The sequence below is a fragment of the Podarcis tiliguerta genome (assembly GCF_965153285.1).
Source record: "Podarcis tiliguerta genome assembly, chromosome: 14".
Taxonomy (NCBI): Eukaryota; Metazoa; Chordata; class Lepidosauria; order Squamata; family Lacertidae; genus Podarcis; species Podarcis tiliguerta.
The window spans coordinates 3,466,906-3,487,311 of record NC_139547.1 but is presented as its reverse complement, the minus strand read 5'-3'; the positions used below and the strand labels follow the sequence as shown (position 1 = coordinate 3,487,311).

General features: G+C 46.8%; 1 protein-coding gene across 3 annotated transcripts in view; it reads left to right on the top strand.

Moving 5' to 3' along the window:
- Positions 1-2,187: 2,187 nt before the first annotated feature.
- Positions 2,188-20,406, top strand: part of ANXA2 (annexin A2) — a 32,031-nt gene continuing 13,812 nt past the window's right edge. For 2 of the 3 annotated variants that reach the window (XM_083412832.1, XM_083412831.1), the window contains exons 1-3: positions 2,188-2,309; positions 14,778-14,837; positions 16,711-16,810. In XM_083412832.1, coding sequence (XP_083268958.1) covers positions 14,790-14,837; positions 16,711-16,810 — 148 coding nt within the window. In that variant the 5' untranslated portion in view covers positions 2,188-2,309; positions 14,778-14,789. Of the gene's footprint in view, positions 2,489-14,777; positions 14,838-16,710; positions 16,811-20,406 lie in introns of all 3 variants that reach the window. The other variant, XM_083412833.1, reaches the window with a different exon arrangement.

Below are 20,406 nucleotides of genomic sequence, written 5' to 3'. Positions count from 1 at the left end.
CTCATAGCGGCTGGCCGGGTGCCTGTGAGAAACCCTCAAGCAGGATCTGAGCACAAGAGCCCCCTCCCCTCCCCGCCGGTGGTTTCAGCAACTGCTATCCAGAAACACCCCTGCCTCCAACCATCCTGGCTCGCAGCTGTTGATAGCTTCTCCTTCATGAATTTGCCCAATCCTTGTTCAAAGGCATCCTGGTTGGTGGCCATCACTGCTTCCACAGCTTATCTATCTATCTATCTATCTATCTATCTATCTATCTATCATCTATCTATCATCTATAAATAAAAATAGTCTAGTAGTACCTTGGGGACCAACTAAGTTTGTTCATGGTATGAGCTTTCGTGTGCATGCACACTTCTTCAGATAGTTTGCATCTATGTGCTTTTTGACAGTACAGAGTTCTGGCCCCTCTTGTTTGGTTTTGCTGCCATTTTGTGCGGACATCCACGGCACTTCCATCAAGATAGGAGTACCTGGGCCTCCTTTTTTACAAAGATGAGAAGACATAAGGCTTCTGAAAATTAAGAGAGTGTCCCCACTGAGTTCAGTGAAGTTTTATTCCCAGGAGCCAAGCAAATTCTCTGCAAGGGAAGCAGCACATCTTCCCTGATCTCCACTGAGATCAATGAGGTCTCCCTTTGAGTCAAAAGTGTGCCTAGGATCCCCCGGCAATCCTATGCACACTTTCTGACCTGGGAGTAGGCCCCACACATCCTTAAATTCAAGTGCCCCTTGATCTGGAGTGAAGAAGGAGAGGACTCTAAAGCAGTAAGACTCCTCTGGAGAGGCTGAAGAGAGCTAACTTCAGAGTCAATCAATCATTTTATTTGTATGCCGCCTTTCCAAAGTTAAAACCAGGCTCAAAAGTAGTAATAAACATCAAAAAGTACACAACCAAACTGAACAATTTCCACCTAAATCATAAGATACAAACTAAAGATACAAAAAATCAACAGCTACAACCCCGAAAGCAACGACCCCTAAGCAATGCTCCAGCCCAGGTCTAGGAGTATGTAGAAGGATCGGTGCCAGCTTGGAAATGGAAGAACCTTGCACTTTGGCAGGGCTATGTGGACTCTGGTTATTGCAGAGAAGATACAAATCATGTGTTTCTAAGAGCAGTGAAGATCTGGAGCAGTTCCGCGCTGTTTGGTGGGTTTCGTTTCCTACGCTCCAGATTTAGAGATACAAAATTCTCTTCCCCCACCCAATCACAAAACCTGGCTAAATCAAGGCGTGTTTCTCTGCCTTTATTTTCCTACATTTCCTCTACTTATATGGAAAATACAACTTCTACTTATTTGGAAAATACCTCTCTTTTTGTAACTTTAAGGTTTGTTTGTGATTTTAACAACAGCAAGAGCATCTGTGACTAAATTTTGGAAACTGTTTGATTGAAACATTATTAGCAACCTAAAAGTGCAGCATTTTTAGTATTCCCAATCTGGCAAATGGCTCTGGGCGGGGAGATCCTATAAATTAAAAGCTGCTAGAGAACGCAGTACAATTGACAGATCTTTTTTGCAATATGGTATGATTTTATTTCATTGACCAATGAAGTTCATCATGGCCAGGTGGCCTCTCCTACCTGTACCAAGGTGTGGATCTTGACAGAGTTTACTCTAGTGAGTTTATGCTTCTTTTAATTTGTTGGAATTATCAATAGTATATGTGGAAACAGTGCTCTTAGCCTTTCATCTGCTTTTTTGCAGGTAAATTGATGAGTTTGAGACAATAATTGCTTGCACAGCTGCCATTGTAACCATCTTCATTTCCTTGCTGTAAGTTGCGATTTATACACCTCTTGAGTGTAAAAAACAACAGCAAGTACTTTGCAAAAAATGATACCAACAATAATTTAAAACATTCAAAATATCAACAGTAATCAGAAGACAGATTAAAGCATGCATCACCATTACATCTGGGTGGGCTCGGAGAGATTTCACTCGGGGTGTCCTTCCTTTGCCATAATTTAAAAATCAATTTAAAATGTTGCACTTTGGGGTTCTTAATAATGTCAAAAATAGTAATTGTTTTTTTAAAACTCTGAAACATTTATGGGGCGGAGGGAAGCTGTTTCAAGCCGGGCCGGGGGCCTCGGGCCCTCCCTCCCCGCTTCCCTTCCCGAGGCTGAGTCAGAGGCGGCGGCGGGCCGGGCGGGGCGGGGCGGGCCGGCTGGCTCGGCTCTGGAGGGCGGCGCCTGCCGCGGCCGGAGACGCGCGGGACCCGCGGCTGCTACAAAAACCCCACCCCGCCCGCCTCTCGCCCGTGCTCAGCCGGACTCGGAGTCTGCAGCCGCCGCCGCCTGCTCGGTAAGTCTCCGGGGGCGCTCCATCCGGAGCGGCTCCACCTGGATTGACTCCGAAGTGATCGAGATTGAATCTGGATTGATCTGGATTGACTCCGAAGTGAGGCAGCGGGAGAATTGCACTGCCTTGGTGCGCTTCCATGAGAAGTCAGTCCCGTTGAGTTCAGTGGGACTTACTCTCGCGTAAGCGCGCTCGACTCAGCCTCTCCTTTATCGGGGGGGGGGGGGCTGCGTGTGTCTGGTGGGCAAAGGTTTGCCCTGCAAAGGAGCTCGGGGAGGATTGGGGCCGCCGTTGAAAGCGGCGGGGCTGACTTCGGAGGAGGGCTGCGACGGCTGGGAGTGGCCCTCGGTGCGCTTCGGAGAAAGTCTCCATGGGATCGGGCGTTTAGGCTGACGTCCTACCAATCCTGACTTGTAGGGATGCCATGCGTCTTGATTTTTCCGGACATCAACGGGATTTCAAAAGCATAATTGACGTCCGGGGAGGGGGAATTCCCGGAAGGTGGCGCTTCTTTGTCCTGGATCTTAGGCAAGTCAGTCGCCTTCCTGAAAAAAGCTCAAGAACTTTCGAGGTGTCCTGGTAACTCTATAATTGGGAGCCAGAGTCGCAGGGGCGTGAAGTGTGCAGGGACACCCAACTGTCAAAGCAGAAATGCAAAATGGAAAAGGTTTCTCGGCTGTTCAGAGTGCCAAGAGGCTCCTTAAAAATATAGAAAAGGGGGAAAAATAAATTTTCATTCTGCTGGGGTGAAATGCAAACTAGCAGAATGTGACAAACATTTTCTAGTGTTGTCTTTCCACTTACTCATCTCTTGCAATGCATTTGATTTTGAATTTTGCTAATTCACATACCTGGCTGCATTCTCAGCCCTTTTCTGCATCCTCGCTCCCCAGTCTTGGGTGCCCAGCACCTGGCCTGTAGACTCCCCCAAGCAGAGTTGGGTCCTGTGTGTGGAGTCTCTGCTTCTGTCCCTCCTTGGTGCTTTAGAGTCCCAGAATGGTCGAGGTGGAAGGGACCCTGAGGGTCATCTAGTCCAGCTCTCTTGCTCTAGCTGGTGAGGCAGCATCCAAAGACACCCAGGAGATGAGATTTGCAATATGGATAACTTGGGGACCTTTGGAATGAGGGGCCGGTTGAAAATGCTATTAATAATAAAGCTTCTGAATGGTTAGACCAGGCTTTAAGCCTTCTGTGTGAGCTGTAGCCTTGCATGCTTTGGGGACAGCTGAAAGAGAGACGCTTTCTTTTCTGGGTTGTCGTGCTGCAATAATGGTGTGTTCATTTATTCACCACCCCTCTTTTTGGCCCTCCAACTCCAGGAGGCAAGGATTGAGTATTCAGGCTTGAGAGCTTTCCTTTAAAAGTTTCCACCTTGTGTGTGGGCACCCCCCCCATGCGTGGCTCCCTTTCCCCAAGGCTTGTGTAGGAGACGGTCCCACCCCTTGGTGCCCTCTCTGCCAGTGGCCCATTGCCAGCAAATCCCAAAGGGCAGCCCAGGGGGCAAGGACTGGATTACAAACGGCCCCTTCCAGAGCCCATCCCGAGAGGAGAATAACTGGTCGTGATGGTGCTGTGTTAATTTCCCTGCTTGCCTTTCTGGCTGTGGAGATTCCCGCTCTCGGCTATTAGTTTCAGTCCAAGCCTTGGGTGTGTCCGCCTTCTTGCCCGAACGGCTCTCCTGTTACGTCATTCTGTGAAATATGCTCTTCTCACCCCACAGGCCAGAGCTTGGCATGTTGCAGCAAGTTGTGCAGTAAGCAAAGATGTACTGAGAAAGGGCCACACCCGTCCTGCGTGCTCCGTTTGGGGGAATTATGGATGACTGCAGTGCCTGAATAATAGGAGGAGGCTGCCCCTGAATGAAGTCCACAACCCCCACAACACCTCCCCAATTATCCCCCCCCCAAAAAAAATCTTCAAAAGCCAGTTGCTACCTCTGGCCCAACAGTAATCTAACATCTGGATGATTGCATAATCTTTGCAAGTTTCTTGTGAAATGGTTGCGGGGTGTGTGTATTTGTCTCCTGCAGACATTTGCTTGTTTTCTGAACATAGCTCACTATCTCTCGACCTGAACCTACTTTCCATGGTTGTTGTGAAGCTAAAAGGGGGACAGTTGTTTTTGTTTTGTAACATGTTACAGTAAAAGCATATTTGTAAATAATTTTAAGGCCACAGTCCTAATTCTATTGACCTGGGATGAAGCCCCATTCAATTCAAAGCGACTCACAGTGCAATTCAAAAGTTAAGTCAGTGAACCAAAATTCTGCAGTTGCTCAGAGAAATTAATAAAAGATTTAAAGTAGCTGCATTTCTGAAGTATTTATCAATGCTTGTTTTGCCTGCAGTGGAACATTCCTCTTGTACAGATATACAGTATGGGGTTTTATAAATGTAGAAAATGGCTTCTGCATTTCTCCCCAGTTTCCTGACTTCTAGAATGTGCTTCTGACAAAGCAGGCTTGAGTCCAGCCCACTAAAACTCCTGCTGCAGTAAATCTGATGGTTGTAAAGGAGCCACAGGACTCCTGGTGCCAGCACCCAGCAGATACTGGCCACCCTCCAGGAGGGCTGCAATATACCTGCCTCCCCCAACATTGTTCCCTCTTTTTCGTACCACAGCTCCCATCTGGCTGGAGCTAATGCAAATTATGGCCCAACCTGGAGGACACGCAGTATATGTACTGCTAGTTAACAACAACATCTTTGGAGTTTTTGGGGACCCTGACTCTTCCCTCCCTCCAGGTCCAGAAAGACATATTGGTGTAGAGGGTAGGATGTCAGGCTGGTTCAAATCTGGCTCAGCTTAACCTCCTTTGCAGGGTGATCATAGAACGATAGCGATCCTGATCATAGAATGATAGAGACCCCAAGGGTCATCGAACCCAATCCCCTGCAAAGGAGGAGTCTTGACGAAAGCATCCATGACAGACGGCCGTCCAGCCTCTGCTTAAAAACCTACAATGGAGAATCCACCACAGTCTTTACCACTGCCAAACAGTTCTTACCATTGGTAGGTTAAGATAGAAATGGGTGTGGCGAAACCATGCATACTACCCTGTTCTCCTTGCAGGGAGAGAAATGTGGCAATTTTCTCTCTCCCCTTTGCCTCTAGAGTTGGGCAACTGACATTTGGCCCAGGGGTTTCCTGTTGCTCCCTTCTGATGCGTATACCCTTTGATTCCGTGGGATGCCTTCGTGAAGAAACCGTCAACCAGTGTAGTTGTGTGAAGCTGCAAGCCACAGTTGACGTGAAATACGGGTGGGAGGGAGGTGAAATCTACCCCAGGCTGGCTCATGAGCAGAGCTCTCTTGACCTGTAGGTGCTGGCACAGCCCAGCAACACAGCCTTGCCTCTCCTTCCAGCTAAATAACCAGCACTGCAAAAATTAAAAAGGTTCATTTTTTTAATAGTGCTTTCAAACACTGAGTAGGAGAGCTGGCTTCTCTTCCTGCCTCCTCCCTGCTTTGAACTTAATTAAGTTCTGCTGCAGAGTTTGGCATGATCTCATTCTGGCTTGCTGTCTTTGTGGGTTCCGTTTGCAGCAGTGACTGCCTGCCTTTTCCTGCAAAATACTTATCAAAACGAGAAAGCTTTCAGCAATCCTGTTTTGGTTTAGAGAAGGCCTCTCGCCTTCTCACTGTGTAGACCTCTTGGGTGCGTCCTTTGGGGCAGCTCTGTGCCTCCCTCTCCTCCTTGCAGCCCCACATTCCTCCATGGCCACGCCCAGCCTTCCTTGGAGACGTGGCTCACACAAGCTCAGGGTTTCCATGCTCTCATTCTGAAGACTTCTGAAACTTGAGCAACACCTTGCTTTTTGTTTTTCTGTTTTTTTGCCATCCCCAGAGGGGCCACTCCCTTTCAGGCTAGCACAATGGCCCTGGCCATGCCTAGTGAACAGTTGCCAGGAGCTCCTCTCTCTCCCCTTTTCTTGGACTTGATCTGTGCGTCCAGAGAACACTCCGAAGGCTGCTTCAAGGACTTGGCTGGGGCAGAAGGAAGGTGCCAAACGCAAGACAGAGAGAGGATTGGGGCTTTTTTAAAAAAAGGGTGGCAATGTTTAGTCAATTGATTGGTTACTTACTTATTTCATAAGATTTAAACACCACTCAATTGTTAAAACCCAAAGTGGTTTCCAAAAAAGATAGAAAAGAAGAAGCGCGGGTGTCACTGTGGGTTAAACCACAGAGCCTAGGGCTTGCCGATCAGAAGGTCGGCGGTTCAAATCCCCGCGACGGGGTGAGCTCCCGTTGTTCTGTCCCTGCTCCTGCCAACCTAGCAGTCTGAAAGCACAAAGTGCAAGTAGATAAATAGGTACCGCTCCGGCGGGAAGGTAAACAGCGTTTCCGTGTGCTGCTCTGGTTCACCAGAAGCGGTTTAGTCCTGCTGGCCACATGATCCAGAAGCTGTCTGTGGACAAACGCCGGCTCCCTCGGCCAATAAAGCGAGATGAGTGCCGCAACCCCAGAGTCAGTCACGACTGGACCTAATGGTCAGGGGTCGCTTTACCTTTACATTTAAGAAGGATTAACAACAATAATTTATGACTTTTCAAAAGTTAAAATAACAGTAAGCTAAAAACAGATAAAAATTTATATCAGCTTTCTAAACATCTAGGGTAGGCTTGACTACACAATACTGTTTTTAGCAGGCACCAAAATGGGTACTGTGAAGGTCCCTGCCTGACATCAATTGGCAGGGAGTTCCAAAGTGTAGGTGGTGCCACACTAAGACATTGAGTTCTTTAAAAATTCAGAGCATGTATTATGTTGGCACCTGAGCCAGGAGAAGGTGCCTCTTGCAAAGCAATCCAACTTGGATGGCTTTTTTAAAGGACTGGACAGATTCATGTAGGAGAAGGCTATCAATGGCTCTGCCGTGCCTGCAGTGTTGGCTTCTGAATCCCAGCTGCTGGAAGCCACAGGAGGGGAGAATGCTCTTGTGCACAGACCCTGCTTGCAGGTGCCCCCCAGGCATCTAGCTGCCCACTGTGAGAACAGGATGGGGACCATATGGGCCATTGGCCTGATCCTGCAGGCTCTCCTTGCATTCTTTTGAAAGTTCCTTCTAAGGATTCTCCGGAGAGTTCTCCTTTGTGAATTAAACTATATGGCTTCCACTGGGGCAGGCAGCTTATTCTGTGCTGCCCCTGTTCCTCGTCTGCTTGAAAGACACCAGGCTATTCCGGCATGCTCTGGTCAAGTTTTGAGCATGTGTAGATCTGAACTTGAATCCATGTCCAGCTGTGATGCCGCCTTGAAATAATAATTTTACCTATTAACACACATTTTAAAAAATCAAGGAGAAACAGAAAGGGCGTGGTGATTATGCCTCTGGTATGGTTTGAGCTTTAAGGGTTATGGTGAATTTTCTGGAATTAAGTAGCTCTAAGTTTCACATGGCATCCTTGGAGTGGGATAATGAAGGCCCCGGGGCCTTGGTGGCTGCCCCCCCCCCCGATTCTCATTCTGCCCCATGGGATGCAGATGTATCTTACTCTTCATCACACTGGGCTAAACAACACAGCCTTGAGTTCCTTCTTCCATTAGGAGCCAAGTGGTGTATCCAGCTTTGGCAACTTTCATACAATTCATTTAAAGCACTATGATCCCAACTTCAAACAGTCATGGCTTCCCCACCCCAAAGAATTCCGGGAGCTGCAGTGCGTTAAGGGTTCTGAGAGTTGTCAGACCATTCCCCTCTCAGAGCTACAGTACAGAGTGGCTTAACAGTCGATCTCTCTTCCCAGGGAACTCTGAGAATTGTAACTCTCTGAGGGGAATAGGGGTCTCCTAAAAACTCTCCGCCCTTTGGGGGAAGCCATGAGTGTTTAAAGTGGTGTCATACTGCTTTAAACGGATGGTGTGGCCAGAGTACTTCTCAGGGTCTCCTCTGGGAAAACGTGGTTCCAGGGGAGGCTGGGCTATGATTAGCCCTCCGCCAGCCCCCAACTGCCGACCTCCTTGCTTACAACCAGTCCAGGGGGTGGCATGGCCTGTCAGCTGCCTCCCCCTCCTTCGTCTCTGTGTTACCCCCCTTGGAACTCAGCAGGGGGAAGGATGGGTTTGCCTGTCTGCCATTGGCTCTTGCTCCCCCACCCGTGGGGCTGCCCCTTCCTCCCTGCCAGCATCAGCCGCCACTGCTTCTTTCAATACCACCGAATGGATGCTATGCCTTCTGCTGCACTTAGATTTTGGTACAGTACATCATTTGGTTGAAAACTGATTTGTGTCAATTTCCCTGTAGGCTTGCAATCTTGGTTTAAAGCTCTGTGTCGAATGAGAGCTTGTGTTCCTTCTATAATAAGAAAGAGCAAACACTCTGTGCTCTTTGTGTTTCCCATTTCTGAGCTGTTGATGGATGTGACAGGGTAAACCTCAGGGTACGTGGCAGACCACTGTCCCTAATACCTGTATCAGGCACAGCCCTCTTGAAGGGTGAACCGTTCTGTGCTTAAGAAAAAGCAATAATTTTTTGCAATTGGACTAAATTGTACACTTTAGGCTATTCAGTTAGAATCAATTGAGTTCTGGGCAATTTTGCACAAATGTTAGGTGTACGCAGTTTTGGCTGGGTTTCCATGCTAAGCTAGACCCTTAATTTTTGTTGCTAAAGTCTAGGCAGTGCAAGCTGTGACAGAATTATAGCCTCAGTTACTTACTGGGCAGAGGAGATTGCGGGAATTGATGTATATGCTCAGATGGGGACTCAGGGCTACAGCGGAGGAGGGAAGGCATTTCATAGTCTGATGTTTGCAAACACCTTGGGAACTCTGGTGTCGGGTCTTTCTTGTGTCTGTGTTTTCCAAGTCTCTAGTGCAGGCAGGCGTAAAGAGCCTGTATCTCTCCATTGCTCCCCCCCAGCCTGACCAGCAGTCGAGGATGATTGGAGAGGGGCGTTTCCCACCCCTTCCCTAGTGGTTTGTGCATTTCCAACTCTTCACTGCACTCATGAGGACTAGAGGCTTCCTGCCGCAGTTGAAAAATGCAAGAGTCTGCAGCAGCTCCCAGATCCTGTGTAGTTGGCAGTCCACAGTTCACAGCCTAGCCACGCAGTTCAAGATCTGTGACCTCATTTATCTTTTAACAAACTCATCTTTGCAGAATTCCCATCTTCCTCCTCCCCCTCCCCCCCCCCAATGACTGGGCTGCAATAACTTTTCTCTGATTGGCCTCCGTTTACTACAGGGTTATGTGGCAACTCAGCCGACATTCCAAGGGCGTGTCGGCTGAATCACCGGACTCGGTTCTCCCTCTGCCCCGCCTTTTTCTGCCTTGTCTCAACAAGCCTGCTTGGCTGTGGTTTTCATTCAGTTTTGTAACTGAAGCTCTTTTAAAAATCAGTTGGTGCTCTGGCCGAGGCTATTTTTATTGCAACGACTTTCAACTCTTGGTGTAACTGCTGGGCTAGGGCAGACACTGGCATTTCCTTAATAATAATTATTATTATTAAAATGGTGTAAGTTTAAGTGTGTCTCTCTGTGTGTGCCAGTGTGGTGCAGCAGTTAGCAGACACTCCAGGTGTCCTTATTTTCCAGGGACAGTCCCAGATTTACAGATGCCATCCCGGTTTCTGATTTGATCTCGGAATGTCCCACTTTTCCTTAGGACATCCCTATTTTCATTGGAAAAATGTTGGAGGGGATGGGGTTTTGTGACTGCCGAGCCAAGGAGATAATTAACTATACCATCTTTAGAAGGCATCTGAAGGCAGTCCTGTAGAGGGAAGTTTCTTTAATGTTTTATTATGTTTTTATATATGTTGGAAGCCTCGCAGAGTGGCTGGGGCAACCCAGTCAAATGGGTGGGGTAGAAATAATAAAATGATGGTGATGGAATAGGACATCCCTATTTTCATCAGAGAAATGTTGGAGGATATGGGTTAGAGTGTTGGATTAGGACCTGGGAGAGACCTGGGTTCCAATCTGGACTTTGCCATGAAGTTCACCTGCCTCTAAACCTGATCCTACCTCAAAGGATTGTTGTGAGGATAAAATGCCAAAGGGGGGGAGGGCCATGTGGGCCACCTTGAGCTCCTTGAAGAAAAAGATGGAATCAGGGCCGTCTTAAGCATATCCGGCACCATGGTGCAAAGCTCCCTGTGCCCCCCCCCCCCCGTTTTCCAGGGTTTTTTAAGGGAGGTTGGGCGGGGCTGGAGGAGGCAGGCAGCGGCTGGAGGGCAGCTCCTCTGGAGGGGAAGAGGTGGAGGCTGGATACGGCGCCTCCCAGCTCAGCTGGCCACTTTGTGCCGTGGTGGACACAGCAGACGGAGGCTCTGGGCGCAGCGCTGCTTTGGCGTGGCATGGTGGAGGCGGGTGAGGGCAGCGAGCTAATGCTGGGAGGTGCTGTGTCCAGCCTCTGCCTCTTTCCTGGCGCCCTCCAGAACTTGGCGCCCTGGTGCCCCATGCCAATAGCCTCTATGGGTAAGATGCCCCTGGGTGGGATGCAGATGCAATAAATATATGCAGGGCTTTTTTTCAGTCGGAATTTGGCAGAACTCAGTTCTGGCATCTCCCAGGTGGGCGCCATTGCCATTATTAGAGAACGAGGGAGGCATTCCTGGTGCGTTCCAGCACCTCTTTTTCTAGAAAAATTGCACTAAATATATGAATGGTACCTTACAGCTTGATAAGCTTTGATTAATGAGTGAAACAGTGGGGGTATCAAATGTATCAGGACACCATAGCTGGGGGTGGGGTGGGGGCTCTGTATTAGGGGTTTTTTAAAGGAGATTGGGGAGAGTCAGAGGAAGGTGGATCCCAATAGGCCTTGGAAGCACAACTATTTATTTGAATTCCTTTAAAGCCACACCCTTTTTCCATTCTGGAGCACTTAATGGGAACAGAACATTAAAGCAATAATACAGTACAAAGAGTATCGTAGAGTCACAAGACGGCAATAAAATGGGTGAGATTAAAATATTGATGGGACCACAACCCAGCAGCAGTCTGCTCTGTAACCCAAATGCCTGGATTAACGGGAATGTCTTCAGCCTTAAAAGTTTTTTTTTTATTGGTTGGGGCATGCATTTAAAGCACATCCAATGCACATATAAATTACATTACGTTCCCCAAAGAACCCTGGGAGTTATAGTTTGTTAGGGGGCTGAGAATTACATGTTTTGCTTGGAGAACGGTGTTGCAAAATTCGGAGGCCTGAGATTTTGGAGATTGCTGTGTTTCCCTTGCCTTATTGCTTCAGGGACTTGGAATTAGATCAGCTCTTCTAGGTTGTTCTGAGGGTGGGGATATGGTGGTGGTTGGGGAAACCATGGGGTGGACTGGATGACCTGTTCAGCGCCACTCACTTTCATGGCTGTGTGTTTCTACCAGGAAGGAAGCTGCCTATTGTCCACCTACACCCACACAAACACACCCACACACCCTGCTGTAACTGTTGCACCTTCATAGGGTCACACAACAGATTCATTCTCTCTCTCTCTCTCTCTCTCTCTCACACACACACACACACACACACAGCCTGTCCTCAGTATATTTGAAAAGTGAGCACAGCTGCTGCACACAGTGTACCATTGTCAGATGCTGTTTGGCAGCTGAAATATTTGTCTAACCTAAGGAATTTGGGAGTTCTGTTCTCATGCCTGATTTCCAGGAATGCAATGGTGGGGCTTGAATTCTTCTCAGCAACACCTTTTCTACAACAGCTGCCCCTCCTTCCCAGATTTTTGAGCTCCTCCCAGCCCAACAGAGCTTATTTGGCTTGCAAAGGCATTGAAGATACAGGGAGTTAAAAAAAAACTTGTTGGAAGAGAAGAAAGCAGGTTAAAATCAACACATTTTCCCCCTGACTAGCTGCTTTGGCCTTTTCAACACCTTTGTTATTTCAAGTTGCCAGCCTTTGTACTTCTGGGTTTTTTGTCTTTTTTTGTGTGTTTTTTAAAGACTCTTCCAAATCTTCAAGTTACTAGTCCACAAATGCTTTTCTGCCCTGCCTGCCTACCTGCCTGCCTGCTACTCATTTGTAGTCTAGGTTCTAATACTAACAAAGGTTCTAAAGTTTTGTTTCCTGTTGAGTCTACCTGTTGACAGCCCCCAAAGTGGCTACTGTAAACCTGAAATATTGCAATTAGTGCAGTAATTCCAGAAGAGTGCTATGAGAGACCTACTACTTTACTGCAATAAGTAAATTGAATTACCGTAAATATTGCTATGAGTCTAAAGTATGAATAAAAAAGAATGCCTTTATGAGGCACTTCCACAGTATTTCCTGTTATTGGCCATCACTTGCAGGGGAGAGAGCAAGGCTCTGTGTCAGGGGAAATTTAAATTACCCAGTCACTCCTGATGCAAAGTTAGAGTGGAATTACTCGTTGGAGGAGGATTCTTGTTGCATCTCTGTGTAATATGCTGCTCTCGGCTGGACTCCATCCACCGAAGGCACACAAACCCAGACAGTGCTGAACCATAAGAGATGGGGTCCTTAGCCCTGTTGTTTCCAATAGTCAAGCTCCTTGGGGCAGGAGTGTGTTTCCAGTTTTAACCTGGAATGTGTTTCTGTGTGTCATTTAACTGCTGGAAATTTTTGGAAACTTCCTTAAGATCAGTTTTGGTATTTTGGCATCTGATATTTTTTTTTTTATGTCATGTGAGTGGAGAAGCCTATATCTCGGCAGTTAGGTAGAGATGGTTTTGTTTCGTTTTTCTCCTTGACTAGGCTTAGCCTGGGACTTCAAACCAAATACACATTTTGACACTGAGGCTGCTGCATTGCTCAAGTTCTAAGAAGCAAATGGCTAAGGGCAGCTGTAGATGGTCCCTATTTATGCTGGCCGAGGTCAATGGGAGCTGCAGTCCAGAACCTCTGGAGGACCCTGGGAGATGGCCAGGGGTCCTCTGAACCTGGGTCACTGCCCCTTCAGGATGTGATTGGCATTCCGTTGCTTTGCCCCCTTTTCTTCTCTTTGAAAGCCCGGAGCTCCTTTTTCTTTCATGGGGCTTCAGGATGGGCGAGAGAGGAGCGGAACCAGGAGCCTGTGAGTTTGGGCATTGGCCAAGCCTGTTCCTTGGCCAGGACTCCTTCCCACGTTTCACTCGCTGCCACACCCTCAAGCTGCCTTCTTCTCTTTGCCAGCTTTGTTAGCTGTGCCCTTGGTTGGGAGCACTTAATTTATTTGTAAAAAGCCTTAATGGCGTTCTGACGTTAATCCCTGCATGACAGCCCTTTCACCGTTTAATTCATACTTCACAGCCTGAAAGCCATTTATGCAACTAGCCTTAACTTACCAGAATAAAAGAAAATATATGATCCACTTTGCCTTTCCTGTTTCTAAGCATTCAGTTTCATTCAGAAGATCCCACCCTTCTTGTATGTCAGGGCTCTCTCTGCATCTCCTCAGGAGGAGGCCACCCACTTGCAGGAGCAGCAAATGAATTGTGATTTTGATAAAATACATATTCTTATTTAATGGGCAATTCTAGAAAATAAAATTTTTTAAATGGCAACTGTAGCCCCAGTTGGGCTCCCTAATCGTAGATTGTAGAGTTGGAATGAGTCCCAACTCCTACAACACTGGAATCACAGCTAAATAATCTGGTCAGACGGCCATCCAGCTTCTGTTTAATAACCCCCATGAAGGAGAGTCCACCACCTTCCAAGGTAGTCTTTTCCACTATAGAACAGCTCTTACGTCAGAAAGTTCTTCCTATGGTTTAGTCGGAATCTCCTTTCTTGGCATTTGAATCCATTGGTTCAGGTTCCTGCTCTCTGGAGCAGCAGAAAACAAGCTTGCTGCATCTTCCAGCCTTTGAGATATTAGAAGATGGCTATCAGATCCCCTCTCAGTCTTCTCCAGGCTAAACACCCCCAACTCCCTCAACATTTCCTCCTAAGGCTTGGTTTCCAGGTAGCTTATCTTGGTCATCCTCCTCTGCACACATTTCAAACCCTAATAAATGGAGGTATTGCAGTGTGCAAGAAAGGAGGACTTGACAGTTTCTTCTGTGCTGCAGTCGGGTGTTGGTGATGTGGTGGTTTGGGTGTAGATCATCCAATACATGTGGAAAGCACCTGGTTGGCGAATTTAAATGAAATAAAGAGCATGAAAATCTTGCAAATGGGAGGAAATTTCCCATTGACATTCTTTGCTGGGATTTTTGGGGAATTGAAAGGTATTTAAAGAAGATTAGGGTGATGTTACAAATATCCTTCCTTCACTGCTTTCTAAAACATGTTTTCTTTTGCAGCCTGACACCCTGTTGAAATGTTGCAGCCGCATGCCCACTATGCCTTTAAAACACACCTGAACCACATTCTTTCCCTCAAAGAATTCTGGGCACTGTAGTTTCCCCTCACAGAATTGCAGTTCTTAGAAACCATTAACAAACTACAGTGCCCAGAATCCTATGTGAGAAAGAATGGCCTTTGAATGTGCCTTAAAGGTAAAGTGTGGACTCGGCCTCAGTGCCTCTATGCTTAAGCAGATTGACTTGAAGTCTTCTTACTTTCTTCCAGCCTTCTCTCAAGATGTCAACGGTCCACGAAATCCTATCCAAGCTCACCCTTGAGGGAGATGTAAGTATTGCTCCATTTACTCCCCCCGCTTCCCCCGGCCCATCCCGACTTCAAACACATCTGTGTGCATGTGGTGTATTTATTGGGGAATGCCTCTTTTGAATGGCACTCAAAAGTTCAAGCCGTGCATCTCTCAGGCAGCAAGTGTTGTGAAAGTCCCCTCTGGAGGTGTACGCCGGGGGAAGTGGACCAGTGGCTTCCATGTTCTCAGCGGGCAGTGCCATGTGCTCAGAAATGCAGACATTCCCCTGGACTGAGAACAGGCTCTTTCGAAAGTTGTTGATTTTTACACTTGCACAGAATAAACCTTTTGAGCTGCAAGAGTGTGCACCACTGCTTCTAACTCAGGGCGGGAGAAAGAGGTGGGGGTGCTTTGGTGTTCAGAGGTTTGGGAAATGCTCTTTAAAGAAATGTCCTCAGGCAGTCTCCTAGGTGAGTCACACCAGATCTGTTATTCCAGTGGGACCTGCCTGCCGGTGGGTGTGCAGCTACCGGATCCCTTAAACTGTAGGGGGAACAGATTGAGTTGAGGCCCTTCTGCAGGCCAGGCATCTGCTCCACGGCTGAGCTACGAAACCCATCCCAGACGTGTTCGATGATAAGCCAGCAAAAGAATGTGCTTTTATTCTGAGTGGTGTCAGCTTCTCCATGGTGCAATTAAACTTTTCCACTCGCTGCTTTTCTTGGCATCAGAAAGGAGCAGAATCTTCTGGAAAATCTGTCTATGGTGCACATAGGCCAGCAAAAGGCCAGCTTCCACCTTGGCTGAGAGAGGTGGGAATAGCCAAGAGGTGGTAGTTCAGTAAAAAAAAAAAAGGGGGGGGGGAGTGTTTACACCCTCCCCCTGGAGTCTTACATTTTTAAAGGCTGTGCTTGAATAACCTGTTTCACAAGCCTTGCTGGAGAGGAGGAATTATGGGTGGCAGTTCTGTGTTTGGAGGTTGCTAGCTAGCTATTTATTTATTTATTGAATGTGTATACTGTCCTTCATCCGTAGTTCTTGGTGGTTCACAACATAAAAGCACAAAATAATAACCTAATAAGAACAAGAACAACCCCGCTGTCCTTCCGCCCCGTTTGATCATTGGCCCTTTTAGCTGCAATACTCACAGGTGCTTTTTCCCTGGAGCAAAGCTAACAAAAAGAAAGGAACCTCCCCTCCCTCCCCTCAGGGATCTTGGGGTGATGGCAGTTTCCTATTTTTGTGTTGCAATACCTCATATTTTGTGCCATTCCTGGCAGTGAAGCAAGTGGAAAAGAACATGGCTCACCTCTTGCAGGTCTTGCTGGCCTCATTGCACCATTTCTGTTTTTGACTTTTAAAGAAGCAGAATTTATTTATTGCATGCATTTGTACACAGCTTTCTGATTTTTTTAAAAAAGTGGCCCACAGATAACAACTATTTGGAATTCAGTTACCTTTAAGCTGCACATGAGACTATCACAGTACTCAAGGACAATATCCTGGTATTGATAATTAAAACATATATTTTTATTTAAATGTTCCTTCTCTGCCAACACCAATGAGAACAAGTTTTTTCCAGGGAATGTGAATGAAACAACTCATAAGACCCATAAGACAGCTCACAGGCAAAGTTCTTATACATCAGGGATGAGGAGACTGACTCCTATCACCACCGCCATCTGCTTTCTGGGGCTGATGGGAGTTGGAGTCCAGGAAGGCCTCTGGTCCTGTCTTTGTTTTATGCATTGGGTCTGTTCTGTGAGATAAGAAAGTAGCCCCGTCAGGTGAGAAGACGGTGCCATTTCCCCCATGGACGTTAGGCAGGCTTTCCTCTTGCAAGAACAGAGCTGCTGATTTAATGGAGCCAGTTTGGAAGGTCATTCCCCCCTCTCCTCTTCTCTCCCACAGCATGCTCTCCCTCCAAGCGCCTACGCCACAGTCAAGGCATACGGGAACTTTGATGCGGATCGCGATGCTGCAGCCCTCGAAACCGCAATCAAGACCAAAGGTAGGGCCGGGCAGGGGAGACCCTTTGTCCTCCATTGGCAGCTGCCATGTCCTTGACTTGCCACCGTCAAGCATTACTTTATTATTATTGCTTATTAACTTTGAAAAATTGGAGAGAGAGAAGTGTTGATGGAGTAAATCAAAGAGAGCACACCTGCTGTTTTTGCTCTGGGGCTTTGTATGTACCATGCATCTGTCAAGCACTCTGAGATGCCTGAAATTTCGTTTTTAAAAATAAAGAACATGCTTCTGGCCCTCAGTGTGGTGGGGGAGGAAAAATACTCTTTGGATCCCACAGCCCTAATCTTTATCTTTTTTTCTTCTCCTACTCCTTGCTTCAGGTTCATTATATTTTTTAGTGAAAGAGGAGAAAGTCTACAAACCTCCCTTGTTGTTCTTTTTTTGTTAGATCATGGCGTTTGCTGTGGCATGCCCCTATGTGTGCCCTTTTGCATGTGAACCATTTGATATAAAAGATAAATGGCCACGCAAGCAGCCACAAAGCCACAAAGGCGAGGTTCTGTTCCTCCCTGCTGGAGCAGCTCCTCCTGAAGGCGGCACTGGAGGAGGAGGAGGGGAGGGGCAAACCATCACTTTACAGGAGGTTGGCTAGTAGCTCATCTCACACCGGTGTCCTGGAAGGATGCTACAGCTCACAGTTGCAGGAGCTCTCCACTTTGGAACTTCCCCTTTGCAGGCCAGCTTCATGCCTTCTGTTTGGCTGTGGGCCTGCGCAGTAATTCTCACTAGTTACTAACCGCATGGCTGTGCTCTGCCGCCACAGTTGGAGAAAGCAGTGCATCCAAATACCAATCTCTGGAAGCCACAGGGAGGCAAGAGTGCCTTTGTGCTTGAATCCTATTGTGGGTTTCCCACTGTAAGATCACGATGCTGATCTTGGCCTGATCTAGTAGGACTCTTCTTACCCTGAAGCCACAGAGTAGCAAAGCAAGGCACATCTGTTAGCCAGTGGACCAAAGTGTCTTTTCTGTTTGCCAGATTAATCAGAGCACTGCAACAGGAGATTAAGAACTCCCTCCTTCCCTTAAGACTGAAAAAGAAGAACTCTGAGCTCCATTCTTCACTGAACAGCTCACTGCCCCTCCCCTGTCTCAGCAGCTATGAGTCAGCATCCTGCTTCTGATATCCTCTTACCCTGAAATGCAAAGGGATTTTTCCAACCCTCACCTCCTGCTCCACATAAGCCAGAAGAATGAACACAGCCTGTTCCACTGTCTCTGCAGACTTTGGAAGTGGCACAGTTCTGCATTCTTCCTTGGGGAGAGTGACTTTTCCTGTCCACCTGCTCTCCTCCTTACTGCTTTTTGTCAGTCCTAAGCTGGGTCTCCCTGTCTGTGGTTTGGACATGGTTGAAACTGGAAAAAGGGCCCAGCATGATGCAGGTCCATGAATGAATGAGAGGATCTGTATAGATATACAATGGGGCAGTGAAGAGTTTTCTGTGCACACAAACATCTAACTACACTTGATGACCAGCAGTAGAACATGAGGAGGGATTCAGTTGCATCCTATCCTTTAGATGGCAGGCTCAAGCATTATTATTTTTTTACTGAAATTTCCCTGGGCAGTTAAAATTGTCTAAGCTTTAACCTGCGTAAAGTTTTTTAATTGTTGTCTGTTTTAATTTTTATTGTTGCCTTGCATAAATTTATTATTTTATTGCTCATTTCCCTGGAATTGGATGAAGGGTGGTATCTAAACTGTGTTAGTTTGCCATGTGATGGTGTATTCACTTAGAGATCATCTTTTGTGGTCCATTCCAATCTGTCTCTTTGTAGCAGCGTATGTGGGTACTTCCGTTTTCTAAGGCATCAGCATTTGATCAATAAAAACCACCACCTCCATTGACTTTCAAAAATGCCCCCAGTTTAAACTGGGGAGTAAACATATAAAATACTTTTAATACAAGCACTCATGGAAGCTTCAGGTGCCCAGAGGCTTCCTCTTTTTATCTTGCCCAGGAGGGAGGCCTCTTTTGAAGCAGCACCTGCTATGGCTCATATATGAGTAAACTAAAAACAGAGGTTATTGAATTGTTGTTTTTTAACCCTCCTATTTAAATGTAATTGAGCTAATGACCCTATGAGTTTTAGTTGATTTATCAGCTCAGGTTTCTTTAACTGGGTGGCAGTTGTTCTCCATGCACAACAGCCTTCTCAGGAGGTTAGGCTGAGAGTTTGTGGCTGGCTGAACCCACCCTACAAAGGGTTGCTCTGGCTGAAATCCAGTATTAGTCATCACTTTGTGTCTCTCATGCTTATTTCTACTGCATCCCTCAAATGCTCAGTGAGTCATCTTTTTCTTCAATGATTCATATTCTGCCATTTGTGTGAAATGTCCCTGCAAGAACGGGCGGATCCTGTGAGCATCTCCTGGCCACAGCCCCGCATGGACTGAAATCCAACACCAGGAAATGCCAGCACATCAGTAAAGCCTGGCCCAAGATATTTTGCCGCCACAAGCAGCGAAGCCTAAATAACATCCTTCCTTCACGAGTTAACATTTGACATAAGACCCTGTGAAATGAATGGGAGCCACCAAACTGCATGCTAGTAGGCTTTCTGTAGAGTGCAGGGATATTTTTGGCTTAAAAAAAAAGTTTTCTAGACCTCGACAGTGGAAGCAGCAATTTAGGAAGACTGAGGTGGTTTCCTTTTTTTGCTTTTGCAATACAGTAGTACCCTGGTTTATGAACTTAATCTGTTCTGGAAGACCGTCCTTAAACCAAAGCATTCTTAAACCAAGGTGGGGGACTCAACTTACACTCAACAGGAAGCGGAACATGTTCTGCTTCCAAGGCAAAGTTCACAAACCAAAACACCTACTTCTGGGTTTGCAGCGTTCTTAATCCAGGTTGTTCATAAACTAAGCTGCTCTTAAACCAAGGTACCACTGTACAGCGATGTTTCCCACTGGGCCACCTTTAATGGCACTCTCCTCTCACCTTGCCTCAAGGGAGGGTCACCTCTGTATCTGGAACATTAGGTAAAGTGTCCGTGGTGCGTGCTAGGGGATGTACATAACGTGGACATGATATGGTCCGTGGACAATTTGCCTGAAGCAAGTTGCTAACCTTGTATCCTCCCACTACAGTTCCCATTGATTGACTGAGTTTGCTTATATGCCGCTTTCCCAAAAGGAGCTGTGCTCAAAATGGCTTATAGCAGCCATTCAAATCATTAGAACAGAGAACACTAGAAATACAAATATACAAAATACAGAACGTGTCAGTAAATTCAAAATAATAAAAACCAACAATTTAGCAAACAAAGCACAAATTTAATGTTACAAAACCAAACCAATCCCAATCTAGGCTTAAGTACATAAATAAAAAGCAAAAGTGAAAAAGTGAAATGTTTGTCCCAGCCAGCATCTAGTGGAATGCTCTTTGAAGACAGTGTGGCACAGTGGTTAGTGTCTTAGACTATGGAGACCCAAGTTCAAATCTCTGCTCAGCCACAAAGCTCATTGGGTAAGCTTGGGCCAGCTGCTTTTTTCTCAAAACTAATCAACCACACAGGGTCAATCTGAGGATTAAAGAAAAAGATTGGAGAACTTTTATATGTGCTGTCTGAG